The 17,598-nt window shown below is 40.6% G+C and overlaps 1 protein-coding gene across 2 annotated transcripts in view; it reads right to left on the reverse strand.

The window, feature by feature from the left end:
• The window catches only part of LOC133635174 (adhesion G-protein coupled receptor D2), a 273,122-nt gene that overhangs the window by 53,864 nt on the left and 201,660 nt on the right, over positions 1–17,598 (reverse strand). For both annotated transcript variants that reach the window (XM_062028051.1, XM_062028050.1), the window contains exon 24: positions 7,078–7,160. In XM_062028051.1, coding sequence (XP_061884035.1) covers positions 7,078–7,160 — 83 coding nt within the window. The remainder of the gene's footprint in view (positions 1–7,077; positions 7,161–17,598) is intronic.

Below are 17,598 nucleotides of genomic sequence, written 5' to 3' on the forward strand. Positions count from 1 at the left end.
TCCTTCCAGTCAGGGGCTTATTTCTTTTGTTTCTATCTGCATTTAAGCACGATGCTATCACGTTAGCTCCGTAGCTAAAGTGCTTCACCGATGTATTGTCGTGGAGATAAAAGTCACTGTGAATGTCCATTTCGCGTTCTCGATTCTCATTTTCAAGAGGATTTAGTATCCGAGGTGGTTTAAAATACAAATCCGGGATCCACAATAGAAAAAGGAGAGAGTGTGGAATCCAATGAGCTCTTTTACCTAAGTTACGGTCAGAGCGAAAAAAGATACGTCCTGCACTGCACTCTAGTCCTTCACTCTCACGTTCCTCATCCACGAATCTTTCATCCTCGCTCAAATTAATGGGGTAATCGTCGCTTTCTCGGTCCGAATCGCTCTCGCTGCTGGTGTAAACAATGGGGAAATGTGAGGAGCCCTTCAACCTGCGACGTCACGCTACTTCCGGTACAGGCAAGGCTTTTTTTTTATCAGCGACCAAAAGTTGCGAACTTTATCGTCGATGTTCTCTACTAAATCCTTTCAGCAAAAATATGGCAATATCGCGAAATGATCAAGTATGACACATAGAATGGATCTGCTATCCCCGTTTAAATTTTAAAAATTAATTTCAGTAGGCCTTTAAGAACCACAAGCATCAAAATGTGGAAACATAGTTGGCACGTTATTTTGTATTTGGTTCAATAAAAGTTGCGGTGAAAGAAGCCATACCAAACCACATAAAAATGCTAAATAAAAAAAAGAATACAGGGGCCTAAAGTAACATCAGCGCTTTGCTTCATCCAATTTTGTAGGTATGTGGATTTGTTTTGTTGTTGCCTGACAATGTCTAATGTTTTCTTTGTGGTGGAAAAAAAAACTATCTCACTACTACTATAGCAACAAATGACAGCAAAAGCACTTTGTGCGGTCAAGTAACATTACCGAGCACGCTGACTTTTATCATCTTTGATTGCGAGCTACAGCCCTCAAAGGTAGAAGCCAGGCAATGCAGAACGCAATATTGCTCACCCGCAGTATTTACTCAACCTTGACCAAATAACCTGCCAGCACTCCAGTCCTCCCATCCTTTGGCTGATTCACACATTTAGTGGAATGGGACCATACTTCCAGCCAATAACCTCTGGTGTGAACTTAATTGTGTATACTCAAGTATTGGGTTTCGAGCCGTGGCCGGGTGCCGCGGAGCTCAAAGAGAAACAGACGCTATGGACTTGACAATGAGTGAGAAGGAGATAGAGTGGAAGAGAAAGGGAGAGACAAGGACCACCCAATGGCTGAGAAGAAACAACAAAGCTGGATGGAGAGTTCACGTCGGCTTCGGTCACTTTGGAGGTCTGACATTGTTTCGAAAAGAATTAGACAAAGAAAAGCGGGACGGTGTAAATATTGTAGTTTATTTAAGATAATGATGTCACCTGTATTTTAATGTTCTTTTGATTCATTGTAAGGCTGTTAAAACATAGACAATGTTGGCCTTAAAAATTAAATATATTGTTATTATTATAAAGCGACTTGAAGATGATCTGTAAAACATAATCCATGCAACCTTTTGATCAAAGAACCACCATTACATGTTATGTAGACCAGTGTTTTTCAACCTTTTTTGAGCCAAGGCACATTTTTTTCATTTTTCAGCAGAAAACATTAAAAAAATGAAACTCAGCAGCCGATATTGACGATAAAAAGTCGTTCTCGCAGTTGTTGGATATGACTTTAAAGCATAACCAAGCATGCATCACTATAGCTCTTGTCTCAAAGTAGGTGTACTGTCACCACCTGTTACATCACGCCCTGAATTATTGAGTTTTTTTGGTGTTTTCCTGTGTGTAGTGTTTTAGTTCTTGTCTTGCGCTCCAATTTTGGTGGATTTTTCTCTTTATTTGGTATTTTCCGGTAGCAGTTTCATGTCTTCCTTGATCGCTATTCCCCACACCGGCTTTGTTTTAGCAATCAAGAATATGTCAGTTGTTTTTATCCTTCTTTGTGGGGACATTGTTGATTGTCATGTCATGTTCGGATGTACTTTGTGGACGCTGTCTCTGCTCCACAGTAAGTCTTTGCTGTCGTCCAGCATTCTGTTTTTGTTTACTTTGTAGCCAGTTCAGTTTTAGTTTCATTCTGCATAGCCTTCCTTACGCTTCAATGCCTTTTCTTAGGGGCACACCTTGTGTTTATTTTTGGTTTAAGCATTAGACACCTTTTTACCTGCACGCTGCCTCCCGCTGTTTCCGACATCTACAAAGCAATTAGCTACCGGCTGCCACCTACTGATATGGAAGAGTATAACATGGTAAGTCTGCCGATCTCCAGACAGTACAGACACTCAACAACATATTTAGTTTTTACTAATTTTTACTAATTGTTTTTTATCTAGTCTGCACTTTGTCTGTGTTATTATTATTATTGGCTTTTATGTAGTTTGCACTTTCTATTATCATTATTATCGACTCATCTTTGCCTAATTACATTTTTTATTTTCCTATTTTAACGATGTTGGATCTGTGTTGTTGTTGTTGTTGGTGACAAGTGTTGTAAATTAGCTTTGGCTACAAACACTATGATGCATACATTGGATAACTGTTTCAGATGTCTATGTTTTTGTATCTGTCCGTATTTCAAATAAACCTCTATAATTAAAAAAAAACGGCACATTATTTGCGGATTATAATTACTGGTTTGCAAAAACAATTTTTAACCCAAATAGGTGAAATTAGATAATCTCCCACGGCACACCAGACTGTATATCACAGCACACAAGTGTGCCGCGGCACAGTGGTTGAAAAACACTGATGTAGACCACAAGGAAGTGTTTTACATTTAGAAAAAAAATCATAATAAGATAATTCCTTTAATGTGCCTTATAATCCGGTGCGCCCTATGGTCGGAAAAATACGGTAATAGTTTTAACAAATTTTAAAAAAACGTAAGTTCACAAAACTTCTGAAAATTGGAAAATGCTGCAACAATTTTTTAAAAGTAGCATCAAAGTAAAACATTTTCACTTATATATATTTTATTTAAGTGTGGTGTACTTAATTTGCTATCTTCTTTCATTTTTGTCCAACTTAATTTTTGGACATTTTTAAAAATGTTTTACTTAATTTTGTTGCATCTTCAACTTATCACCTACTTAATTACACCCAGTTTTACCAACTTATAAAACACATTTAAATAGGTACGGTGTAATTAATTAGCTGCCTTTTTTCAGGTTTATTAAACATATTTTTTTTGCATCTTCAAGTTAGCACCAACTTATTTGTACAAAATTGTATCAAATTAAAAACCAAAAAATTATCAAAACTTGTAAAAATTGGTTGGAAAATGTTGCCACAATTTTTTTAAAGTTGTATCAAAATAAAAATGTTTACAGTTCCAAAGACATGCACCTGGGGATAGGTTGATTGACAACACAAAATTGGCCCTAGTGTGTGAATGTGAGTGTGAATGTTGACCCTGTGATGAGGTGGCGACTTGTCCAGGGTGTACCCCGCCTACCGCCCGAATGCAACTGAGATAGGCTCCAGAACCCCCCGCGACCCCAAAAGGGACCAGCGGTAGAAAATGGATGGATGGATTATTATTATATTTATTGTTATATAAATCTATTAATAAATAAATTCAGTATTATTTATCCAAAAAATTGCTCTTAAAATAAAGTCACATGCTATGTTGTTTGTATTATTTCAAAATGTTTTTGGTTTTACAGTATAGTACAACTAAAAAAAAAAAAGAAAATTATTTGTAAAAAATTGCATGGAAGCTGTAGTACTGAAACTAGTCACAAGGGGGACATGACAGCATAAATGACATTGAGTTGTGTGCACTGCATGCATGTGTGTTGTTGAGGGAAATAAACAGCTGAGAGAGAGCAGAATACAGGATTATTTTAAAGTTATTTAATAATAATATTAATTTTATTTGAACTACTGTACATAAAAAAGGTGCGTGCCACTAAAGCAGGGGTGTCGAACCACGTCGCAGTTATGCCTGCCCTCAGAGGGCCACTTGCAACCGTGAATAATGTATGAGTATAAATGTATAGAGATTCACCTCATGATATTATCATACAATTGCCCTTGCATCTGATTAGTAAATAGTTTTTTCATACACTGCAAAACTAATCTTGATATTGCAGTAAGAAACTGACAGCTCCGTCGTCACAATGTTACTGTAAAATATACAGTGTTTTTTTTTGTTACTGCATATTACTGTAAATGGAAAAACAGTATAGTTTTTTTTTTTTCAACCATAAACTCTACTGTCATTTTTACAGTGTAAAATTTCATGGATAACTTGCTTTGAAATCCTAAATCAAGCAGATATGTATTGTGATTATTTTTATTTTAAACCTCTCAAGGCCCAAGCTGTTTGTTTACATGCTTTTTTTTAATTTCTCTTTGCTATTTGGGCTAATTGGACCCTAATTACAATAAAAACTAAGAATCATCTTTTGATATGATGTACTTAGTCCATAAGTAACAAACGTGTACTTCATGTTTAGTGACATGCTAATTCTTATTTTTACACTTTTTTTTCCAAATTCCATTGTATGTTATACTCTTCTACCACCAGATGGCAGTATAAGTGTCCACATAAGCGGCCATAAGACCCCAATTCAGTAGTGTACACAATTTTGGAAATAAGAGCTAAAAGGTGCTGTCCACACATGTGGCCACTAAGGCCTTTAGAGGTTTTAATTTAAAAAGTTTGAAATGTATGATAGTATAATATTTGCTGCATTAATAGATAATATCAAAGCTTAAAATGTATGCAATTGCATGCAATATGTGTATTTTTCTTTCAAAACGGAAAGAACAAATACGTTTAGTAAGAAAATATAAAGTATTTTATTGACGCATATTATTTCAAGGCTTTTGTGGGCCTGAAGTTTGACACCTGTGCACTAAAGCATCACATTGAGGATTTTTGTTCACTACAACTATAGCGCTCAAGTTCTATTTTTAGGTTATCACGCCATGATTTTACCAGTTTGGCCCATGTGGGAAAGGATTTTCCTCCATGCGGCCCCTGAGCTAAAATGAGTTTGACACCCCTGGTTTAGAGGTAGATCCGGTCATCTAGTTAAGTAAATCCAGCTTCACGGTTGATGGCGGGGTGCAGTTTTTACCACCAGGCTCGGCCCACTACGAATAGGTATGAACACGCACTGACCCATAGGCCACTTCAGGCTGACATTATCATCAATTGTAGCAAATAGGATCAAAATTTAGGGTATTTTAACATTTTGTGTTTTTTGGCGAACTATCAGATCAAAGTTTGGCGCAATGCCACGCCACGTAGATCAGTGTTTTACAACCACTGTGCCGCGGCACATTAGTGTGCCGTGAGATACAGTCTGGTGTGCCGTGGGAGATTATCTAATTTCACCTATTTGGGTTAAAAATATGTTTTGAAAACCAGTAATTATAATCCGCAAATAATGTGCCGTTGTCGAGTGTCTGTACTGTCTGGAGATCGGCAGACTAACACAGGTAGGTTGTGAGTTCAAACCCCGGCCGAGTCATACCAAAGACTATAAAAATGGGACCCATTACCTCCCTGCTTGGCACTCAGCATCAAGGGTTGGAATTGGGGGTTAAATCACCAAAAATGATTCCCGGGCGCGGCCACCGCTGCTGCCCACTGCTCCCCTCACCTCCCAAGGGGTGATCAAGGGTGATGGGTCAAATGCAGAGAATAATTTCGCCACACCTAGTGTGTGTGTGACAATCATCGGTACCTTAACTTAACTTATACTCTTCCATATCAGTAGGTGGCAGCAGGTAGCTAATTGTTTTGTAGATGTCGGAAACAGCGGGAGGCAGTGTGCAGGTAAAAAGGTATCTAATGCTTAAACCAAAAATAAACAAGAGGTGAGTGTCCCTAAGAAAAGGCATTGAATCTTAGGGAAGGCTATGCAGAACGAAACTAAAACTGAACTGGCTACAAAGTAAACAAAAACAGAATGCTGGATGACAGCAAAGACTTACTGTGGAGCAAAGATGGCGTCCATAAAGTACATCCGAACATGACATGACAATCAACAATGTCCCCACAAAGAAAGATTAAAAAAACTGAAATATTCTTGATTGCTAAAACTAAGCAGGCGTGGGGAATAGCGGTCAAGGAAGACATGAAACTGCTACAGGAAAATACCATCAAAACAGGAAAAGTCACCAAAATAGGAGCGCAAGACAAGAACTAAAACACTACACACAGGAAAACAGCAAAAAACTCAAAATAAGTCCAGGGGTGATGTGACAGGTTGTGACAGTACACCTACTTTGAGACAAGAGCTATATTGATGCATGGTTGGTTATGGTTTAAAGTCATATCCAAAAATTGCGACAACAACTTTTTATTGTCAATATCGGCTGCTGAGTTTCATTTTTTAATGATTTCTGCTGGTGGTGTGCCTCTGCATTTTTTCAATGAAAAAAATGTGCCTTGGCTCAAAAAAGGTTGAAAAACACTGTCGTAGATAATAGATAATATGTATTCACAATTTATCATCGCCCATCAGTACAATATCTGTGTCTGATGTGGATACGAATATGAAACGACCCATACGGAACTTCGGGGTGTCTTCTGCATCATTTGGACCAATTATGATCAAGATCTGAACTTGTGGAGCCGAGTTAATAACGTTTCGTGTTTTGAGGCGAGCCATCTGATCATTGTTTCCGCCATGCCATAAGCAAAAAATGTTTGCAATTTATCACCACCCATCATTTTAGTATTCCGTCTATGGTTACCTAAAGTGCAGAAATGACAGTTACATTGGTGATGGCGTGGGGCATCAGGCCCCAGGATCCAAAATCAATTAGTGGCTTGAACCCAATAAATATATCCCAATGCAACTAACGGAAAAAACGAAAACATTTGGCAATAACAAACTTGTTTAAGCAGAGTTCAGAAATGTAAACCACTTGAGTCTGTTTCTGTCCAAGGGTTAAAGATCGAATGGCGTTGTTAACCCCCCTGAACTGTCTGGCAACACAAAGTCTCAAAGTCCCACCGCAAGTGATAAAATGGTGTGTCCTTTTCTGTGAGAATGTGTGTCAGCTATACCTTTCTTTGCAGATGAGTGCCTGTGGAACTTTGGCTGGAGTTGTTGTCCACTCTCTTTGGAACACAAGGAATGGACAGCTGAGCTGGAGACGGACACAGAAATCAGAATCAGAATCAGAATAGTTTTATTGCCATTGTTTGAGAACGGGTTCACAAACTAGGAATTTTTCTTGGTGCAGTCGTGCAACATAAAACACATATAACACATATTTGGTAATACAAAGAGCTGTAACTGAGCTATCAGATCTTGTTATAGACTTAGAAGGAATTCAAGGAATTCAAGGAGCTATTGTTAGGAGTTATTGTTCATGTGCCTGATGGCCGAGGGGAAAAAACTGTTCAGGTGGCGGGAGGTGTGGGTCTGGATGGAGCGTAGTCTCCTGCCTGAGGGTAGAGGGGAAATGCACACAGCGTTAAGTCTGCGCTTGTATGTGTGTGTGTGTTCTTGTATTTCTACCCTTCTTGAGACATCAACAAGGAAAAGTACCTTCCATATGAGGACCGGTGAACCGAAATCATGGTCCCAATATGGAAAATCATTGCATCTCATAGAGAGCCAAATACTAGAGTCCGTGAACATTGCTCCAAAGTCCGGATTTTTTGTTGATTTAATGTGCATACAAAAGTAAACATTGACAGGTGCAAAGGCAGCAATACCGTATTTTTCGGATTATAAATCGCAGTTTTATATGTTTTTTTCTTTCTTTATTATGCATTTTCGGCCGGTGCTACTTATACTGCGGAGCGACTTATAATCCGAAAAATACGATATATGATTAAACAAGACGGCAGCTCAAGAAGGACTTCCCTATTCCTCCCCGAAAACATCCGCCAGGTAAACAGCTGGTTTTACGACTTCCGGTGCTGACATAAGACAACCCGCGTCCCATATGTGACCAAAAGATGAACAAATACACTACGGCAGTGGTCCCCAACCTTTTTGTTACTGCTACTTTTGTCAACGCTTGAAAATTTGTCCCACGGACCGGGGGGGAGGGATAGTACTTTTTCTTTTTCTTTTTTTTTTGGTCATATAAAAATACAATCATGTGTGCTTACGGACTGTCTCCCTGCTGACTGTATTGATATATATTGATATATAATGTTGGAACCAGAAATATTAATAACAGAAAGAAACAACCCTTTTGTGCGAATGAGTGTGAATGAATGGGGGAGGGAGGTTTTTTTGGGTTGGTGCACTAATTGTAAGTGTATCTTGTGTTTATTATGTTGATTTAATAAAAAATTAAATACATTTTATTTTTTATTTTTTTTTATTTCTTGTGCGGCCCGGCACCAATCGATCCACGGACCGGTGGTTGGGGACCACTGTACTACGGCACTAAGACTATACTTAGCTTCTAAAGCTGGATTGCCCAAAGCGCGGCACAGGTGCCATCTGTGGTCCGTGACTCGTTTGTCATCGACCTTAAGCACATTACAAAAAAACAAAAAATAGAGATTTCATTTGCACCCCTGGTGGTGACATCTATCAAAATTAGGGTGGTCCCAATAAAGAGGGATTTTTAAAATTGACTGTGTGTCGGTTTTAAAAGTGCTCCCCCTCTGGTCAACATATGAAATAACAAGTGTGTGTAAAAATTTGAAGTGCTCCCCCTCTGGCCAACATATATAATAACAAGTGTGTGTAAGGAATTGAAATGCGCCCCCTTTGGCCAAAATGAATAAAATAAAATAAAAATATGTATAAGGAGACATAATGTATTAACTTGAAGTAAATAGTGAAGATTAAAAACTAATTACAAACAAAAAATTCAAATAAAAACCTTTTTTACTAAAAGCAGTCTTTTTCTCACAATGTATCGACTTTTTTCTTTAAAAATTGGGAACAATTTCTCATATTCTTTCTATTTCTGTAATATTGCAATATTTTCTCATAAAAGTATTACTTTTTTATGTAAAATTTTGACTTGCTTTGAGTAAAATTATGACTTTTATTATAATACTGCCAAATTTCCAAGTTTTTCTTGTGAAATTGTGACCTTTTTCTTGTGAAATTGTATATCGTAGGGTCCCGGAAGAGTTAGTGCTGCAAGGGGTTCTGGGTATTTCTTTTGTTGTGTTTATGTTGTGTTACGGTGCGGATGTTCTCCCGAAATGTGTTTGTCATTCTTGTTTGGCGTGGGTTCACAGTGTGGCGCATATTTGCAACAGTGTTAAAGTTGTTTATACGACCACCCTCAGTGTGACTTGTGTGGCTGTTGACCAAGTATGCAATGCATTCACTTGTGTGTGTGAAAAGCTGTAGGTATTATGTGTTTGGGCCGGCAAGCAAAGGCAGTGCCTTTAAGGTTTATTGGCGCTCTGTACTTCTCCCTACGTCCGTGTACCACTCCGTACAGTGGCGTTTTAAAAAGTCATACATTTTCATTTTTTGAAACCGATACCGATAATTTTCGATATTACATTTTAAAGCGTTTATCGCCCGATATTATCGGACATCTCTAATTTGTATGCGTGTGTTTGGGGGCACGATACCCAGGAAATGTTGTGTGGAAAAGGACAAACTACCAACCGGCACAGTCGTGTTTTAATTCTAAAAAAAGCACACCCAAATAAGCAACCACACACTCATAAACAAAACTAAATATCACAAACCACAAACTTTGCAAGCAACTTTAGAAGAAAAAGCAAGTCCAAAGTCAGCTTATAATAAGCAGACTTGGCAACAATGCTGCTGCTAGCAGTTCGCCGTCAGGAAGAGGTGCTTTAAGACATGGCTAGCTAGCTAGCGGCTAACGTCCATCCACCGTCGGCAGTGTTTTAGCTACTTCTAAATCACTAATCCTGGTCTCCATGGCGACAAATAAAGTAAGTTTCTTACAAGTATCATCCCTGCAGGACGAGGAATAGCTAAACATGCTTCACTACACACCGTAGCTCACCGGCGTCAAAATGTAAACAAACGCCATTGGTGGATCTACACCTGACACCCACTGTAATGATATCAAGTACAGGCACGTATCTAGTCGATACTACTATGATTTCGTCGATATTGTTTGGCATCACAACATCTTGTTTCGTTTAAAAAAAAATGTATATTATATTTATAAACTGAGGACTTTGATTATGACCAATGTATGATCCTGTAACGACTTGGTATCGGATTGATACCCAAATGTGTGGTATCATCCAAAACTAATGTAAAGTATCAAACAACAAAAGAATAAGTGATTATTACATTTTAACAGAAGTGTAGATAGAACATGTTAAAAGAGAAAGTAGGCAGATATTAATAAATGTTTCACCACTTGTCCTTAATAATGTTGACAAAATAATAGAATGATAAACGACACAATATGTTACTGCATATGTCACTGCATATGTCAGCAGACTAATTAGGAGCCTTTGTTTGTTTACTTACAACTAAAAGACAAGTTGTCTGGTATATTCACTATTTTATTTAAGGACTTAACTGCAATAAAGAAACATATGTTTAATGTACCCTAAGATCTTTGGTTCAAATAAAGCCAATAATGCAAATTTTTTGTGGTCCCCTTTATTTAGAAAAGTACCGAAACAATTTTAGTACCGGTACCTAAATATTGGTATCGTTACAACACTAATATGTCGTCAAGCAAAATTTGTTAAAAGGACAGCAACAGACTTTAGAATAGAATCGAATAGAGTTTTATTGTCATTATTACAGTGAACAGGTTCAAAGAACAACAAATTGGAGCAGATCCCCTAAGGTGCATACACAATCATTTGGTAATATAAATAGTAAAAAAAGATTAAAAAAAGATTAAAAAAAAGAAGATATGTATCTATATACACTACCGTTCAAAAATTTGGGGTCACCCAAACAATTTTGTGGAATAGCCTTCATTTCTAAGAACAAGAATAGACTGTCGAGTTTCAGATGAAAGTTCTCTTTTTCTGGCCATTTTGAGCGTTTAATTGACCCCACAAATGTGATGCTCCAGAAACTCAATCTGCTCAAAGGAAGGTCAGTTTTGTAGCTTCTGTAACGAGCTGAACTGTTTTCAGATGTGTGAACATGATTGCACAAGGGTTTTCTAATCATCAATTAGCCTTCTGAGCCAATGAGCAAACACATTGTACCATTAGAACACTGTAGTAATAGTTGCTGGAAATGGGCCTCTATACACCTATGTAGATATTGCACCAAAAACCAGACATTTGCAGCTAGAATAGTCATTTACCACATTAGCAATGTATAGAGTGTATTTCTTTAAAGTTAAGACTAGTTTAAAGTTATCTTCATTGAAAAGTACAGTGCTTTTCCTTTAAAAATAAGGACATTTCAATGTGACCCCAAACTTTTGAACGGTAGTGTATGTATATATATATATATATATACATACATACATACATACATACATACATACATACATACATACATACATACATATATATATATATATATATATATATATATATATATATATATATATATATATATATATATATATATATATATATATATATATATACATACATACATACATACATACATATATATATATATATATATATATATATATATATATATATACATATATATATATATATATATATATATATATATATATATATATATATATATATATATATATATATATATATATATATATATATATATATATGTGTGTATGTATATATTCACACACATGCACATATCCATACATATGCATATATATACAGTATATACACATATAACATTATTGCACATTATAGTCCGAAAAAAATAAAAAGACATGACACATGAGGACATGACGGACACATTGTGCTCACTCAGTGCCTGTTTAATGCTACTATGGCTCTTGGGTAAAAACTGTTTTTTAGTCTATTTGTGCCCACTTTTAGCCCCCTATAGCGACTTTAAGTCACTTATTGTAAATAATCCCAGCATGAACACTATCTGTGCCATTATCATCCTCCCTGCCTTCAGTTGCCTGTCATGTCTACTTCTCCATTCATCTCCCCGAACCGAGGGCTGATTTAAAGACCGGCTCGGCCACCGTTCGCTCCTACCAAAACTCATTTCACCGTGTCACCCGCCCACCAAGCAAAATACTGCAAAATATCTTCATCTGTCTCCGTCTCATCTACATGTGAGAGGGCAGAAGGGTAGGGGCCAAGCCAGCGGGAGAAAGGTCAGAAGGAGTCCATCATTCCGACGTGACAGAGCTGCTCTTTAGGAAGCAGATGAAGGCGAGAGGAACGAGGGAAGGAGACGGTAGGTGGCCTGGTGGGGGAAGGCTTTGTCGGGTTGCCTCCTTTTTGGTTATCAGCCAAATGTTCATCACGGGCTGCAGTGTTGGCTGACAGCCACTGAGTGCAAATCAATCACCGTATTGTTGGTCCGTCACCAACATGTGTTGCCTTTGATCGTCTCTTAATTACCAGCAAAACCAAACGCAGACATCATAGTCGGAACCCGTAATGGCCGTTTGGTGGCCAACAAAACAGGCGAGAGGGTTTCTTTGTTAGTCCAACATGTATATGCAGTTCAGAAACAAACAGACCACGATTGCTGCTCGCGTCTGGCATGAAGCGAACTGCTTTTAATAGCGTCAAGCCCACTGCGGCGTGTTCAGGACCATCTGTCCAGTTCATTGTTTTGCTCTTTGGAAGCCCGTCGGGTGACAGCTGAGGTATGGGATCCTATGAAGACCCCAGCCAGACTATTTTCTCTCTGCCTGTCATCCATGTCTTCTTCCTTCTGTCTCACTTCACCTGTCATTCTCTTCTCATTCCTTGATCACTGTATACTGTAGCAGTTGGCATCTACTCCTTGGAACCGGACTCATTTAGCAAGCACAAGAATGGAGAAATCGGAAGTGTATTCATCATTGTCCCGATACCAATATTTTGGTACCGGTACCAACATTATTTCGATACTTTTCGATATTTTTCTAAATAAAGGCGACCACAAAAAAATTGCATTATTGGCTTTATTTTAACAAAAAATCTTAGGGTACATTAAACATATGTTTCTTATTGCAAGTTTGTCCTTAAAGGCCTACTGAAACCCACTACTACCGACCACGCAGTCTGATAGTTTATATATCAATGATGAAATCTTAACATTGCAACACATGCCAATACGGCCGGGTTAACTTATAAAGTGCAATTTAAAATTTCCCGCAAAACTTCAGGTTGAAAACGTCTATGTATGATGACGTATGCGCGTGACGTCAATGGTTGAAACGGAAGTATTCGGACACCATTTAATCCAATACAAAAAAGCTCTGTTTTCATCTCAAAATTCCACAGTATTCTGGACATCTGTGTTGAAGAAAGTTGTAGGTGGGATCGGTGTATTAGCGGCTGGCTGCAGCAACACAACCAGGAGGACTTTGACTTGGATGGTAGACGTGCTAGCCGACGCTAGCCGCCGACCGCACGGATGATCGGGTGAAGTCCTTCGTCCTTCCGTCGATCGCTGGAACGCAGGTGAGCACGGGTGTTGATGAGCAGATGAGGGCTGGCCGGCGTAGGTGGAGCGCTAATGTTTTTATCATAGCTCTGTGAGGTTCCGTTGCTAAGTTAGCTTCAATGGCGTCATTAGTAACAGCATTGTTAAGCTTCGCCAAGCTGGAAAGCATTAACCGTGTAGTTATAGGTCCATGGTTTAATAGTATTGTTGATTTTCTGTCTATCCTTCCAGTCAGGGGTTTATTTCTTTTGTTTCTATCTGCATTTAAGCATGATGCTATCACGTTAGCTCCGTAGCTAAAGTGATTCACCGATGTATTGTCGTGGAGATAAAAGTCACTGTGAATGTCCATTTCGCGTTCTCGACTCTCATTTTCAAGAGGATATAGTATCCGAGGTGGTTTAAAATACAAATCCGTGATCCACAATAGAAAAAGGAGAAAGTGTGGAATCCAATGAGCCAGCTAGTACCTAAGTTACGGTCAGAGCGAAAAAAGATGCGTCCTGCACCGCACTCTAATCCTTCACTCTCACTTTCCTCATCCACGAATCTTTCATCCTTGCTCAAATTAATGGGGTAATCGTCGCTTTCTCGGTACGAATCGCTCTCGCTGCTGGTGTAAACAATGGGGAAATGTGAGGAGCCCTTCAACCTGTGACGTCACGCTACTTCCAGTATAGGCAAGGCTTTTTTTATCAGCGACCAGAAGTTGCGAACTTTATCGTCGATGTTCTCTACTAAATCCTTTCAGCAAAAATATGGCAATATCACGAAATGATCAAGTATGACACATAGAATGGATCTGCTATCCCCGTTTAAATAAAAAAAAATCATTTCAGTAGGCCTTTAAATAAAATAGTGAACATACTAGACAACTTGTCTTTTAGTAGTAAGTAAACAAACAAAGTCTCCTAATTAGTCTGCTGACATATGCAGTAACATATTGTGTAATTTTCCATTCTATTATTTTGTCAAAATTACGACGGACAAGTGGTAGAAAGGCAGCATGTGCCTCACAATACGAAGGTCCTGATTAGTCCTGCGTTATGTGTTTTATGTTCCACGATTGCACCAAGAAAAATTCCTAGTTTGTGAAACCGTTCTCAAACAATGGCAATAAAAACTATTCTGATTCTGATTCTGATTCTGATTCTGATCTGATTCTGATTCTGATTCTGATTCAATCCCGGGCTCGGGATCTTTCTGTGTGGAGTTTGCATGTTCTCCCCGTGACTGCGTGGGTTCCCTCCGGGTACTCCGGCTTCCTCCCACCTCCAAAGACATGCACCTGGGGATAGGTTGATTGGCAACACTAAAAATTGGCCCTAGTGTGTGAATGTGAGTGTGAATGTTGTCTGTCTATCTGTGTTGGCCCTGCGATGAGGTGGAGACTTGTCCAGGGTGTACCCCGCCTTCCGCCCAAATGCAGCTGAGATAGGCTCCAGCACCCCCTGCGACCTCAAAAGGGACAAGCGGTAGAAAATGTATGGATGGAAGTGGTAGAAAATTAATTATTAATCTACTTGTTCATTTACTGTTAATATCTGCTTACTTTCTCTTTTAACATGTTCTATCTACACTTCTGTTAAAATGTAATAATCACTTATTCTTCTGTTGTTTGGATGCTTTACATTAGTTTTGGATGACACCACAAATTTGGGTATCAATCCGATACCAAGTCGTTACAGGATCATACATTGGTCATATTCAAAGTCCTCATGTGTCCAGGGACATATTTCCTGAGTTTATAAACATAACATACATTAAAAAAAACTATAACTATTGAATACGATTAAAATCAAGAGTGAGAGTGTTAAAATTTGAGTGGACCCCGGGTCAAAAAGGTTAAGAACCTCTGTTTACTTTAATGCAAATGTTAGGGACGGTGCATTTGTTGAAATAAATATTGCTCTGTCAGAGGTGTGCCATCAGGGCCAGCAAGGCCTGCTCTGCTCGCCTCACACAACCAGAAATCATGATCATCATCAAAGATACATTTTTTATTTACTTTCCCTAAATATCTAAAGTGTTCATATTCTCTTCATGTCACATTATGCTCCTTTCAGTGCTGTTGTTTTTAGGTTAGAGTTTTTATCCAATCAGAATTCAGCTATCTTATGTTGCCATGCTGTACCAAATCTGCCCGAGGCTTTCAGAATCAACAATGCGGGCGTCTGTGCACTGTAAACGAACGGGCACATACAGTTGATGTTACGGCTCAGACCCCTGCCGTCTGTGCGCACCTCGGGACACGCCCACGGGTGCGCACATCCAGGGACGCGCCGCGCGCGTCTCCGCCCTGCAGCAGCCACCAGCTGCAAACACTCACCGGCTGTCTGCACACCTGATCCTGATGAGGGCGTGCCGGATAAAGGCAGGGTGGACCCAAGGATCGGGGCAGGAACTTAATTTTCACATGGTGAACCGTAAGAGAAGCTTTAGCTCTCTCTCCTTGTTTCCTCTCCGTGCCTTGACCCCCTGTCTTCTCCCGTGTCCCCGCAGTACCCTCCGTCGCCTGGACAGTGAGCTGTGCTTCTCACATTTCCCCGGATCTCCCTCTGGACACTGACTGCCTCCCTCGATCCTTGACTTCCCTCGCTTGGCTCCCCTCTACCCCTGGACTTCCTCATCTCTGTTCAACACTTGGTAACACACACACTTCAGCTAACTTCACACATAGTCTTACACCACACACTCTTGTATTCTAGTTCACACTCTATTTCCTTAGTTTAGTTGTATTGTTTATTATTATATATATATATATCTATATTGTCTATATATATAATAAATATTTGTATATACTTCCCCCTGGTGTATGTTTGCTGTCACCTCCCCTAGTAAACACAACAGTACGTTCCCGCCAATTGATTAGGGACCTGACGGCCCAGTGACTTTAGCCCCACCCCCAGTGACTTTAGCTCCGCCCCCAGTGACATTTTTTTTTCTTCCTCCTTTTTTTTACCCCCTTCTCATTATGTCTTTTTCTTTTCAATCCACCCTGGACAATTTTTCTAGCCCACCTCAGCAAAATCTTGGACTGTTTAGCAGTGCTGTAGGGATAGAGGAATTTACCCGCCACCTGGCCACCCACCTCCCACCCTTAGTGACTGTCCCTCAGTCAGCTGGAAGTGTCTGGCATCCGCTTTCGGAGGGGGGGGATGGTACTGGTGGCTGTGCTGGTGTGAGGGCGCAGCTGCAACCAGACAGACTTCCCTCGGCCAGACTTATTCCACCTATTTTTTGTTTTTCCCAGCCACAGCCACCAGCCCCCTGGCTAGCCCCTGAGCTAGCACCAGCCCCCTGGCTAGCCCCTGAGCTAGCACCAGACCCTCGGCTAGCCCCTGAGCTAGCACCAGACCCTCGGCTAGCCCTTGAGCTAGCACCAGCCCCTCGGCTAGCCCCTGAGCTAGCACCAGCCCCTCAGCTAGCCCCTGAGCTAGCACCAGCCCCTCGGCTAGCCTCCGAGCTAGCCCCAGCTCCTCTACTAGCCTCCGAGCTAGCCCCAGCCCCTCGACTAGCCTCCGTGCTAGCACCAGCCCTTCAACTAGCCTCCGTGCTAGCACCAGCCCTTCGACTAGCCTCCGAGCTAGCACCAGCCCCTCGGCTAGCCCCTGAGCTAGCACCAGCCCCTCGACTAGCCTCTGAGCTAGCGCTAGCCTCCGAGCTAGCACCAGTCCCCAGGAGAGCCCCCGCGTCTCCACCAGCTCCCAGGCTGGCCCTGACCTTCGCCCCTCGTCCTGCAGCGTCGACCTCTGCACCTCGGCCGGCAGCGCCGACCTCTGCACCTCGGCCAGCAGCGCCCACCCCAGCGCCTCGGCCTGATCCTCAGCCGTCTTCCACGCCTGCATCGCCGATGACGTCCGCTGCTTCCACGCCTGCATCGCCGATGACGTCCGCTGCTTCCACGCCTGCATCGCCGATGACGTCCGCTGCTTCCACGCCGCCGATGACGTCCGCTGCTTCCACGCCGCCGATGACGCCCGCTGCTTCCACGCCGCCGATGACGCCCGCGGCTTCCACGCCGCCGATGACGCCCGCGGCTTCCACGCCGCCGATGACGCCCGCGGCTTCCACGCCGCCGATGACGTCCGCTG

This window comes from Entelurus aequoreus, linkage group LG19 (genome assembly GCF_033978785.1).
Source record: "Entelurus aequoreus isolate RoL-2023_Sb linkage group LG19, RoL_Eaeq_v1.1, whole genome shotgun sequence".
Classification (NCBI taxonomy): Eukaryota; Metazoa; Chordata; class Actinopteri; order Syngnathiformes; family Syngnathidae; genus Entelurus; species Entelurus aequoreus.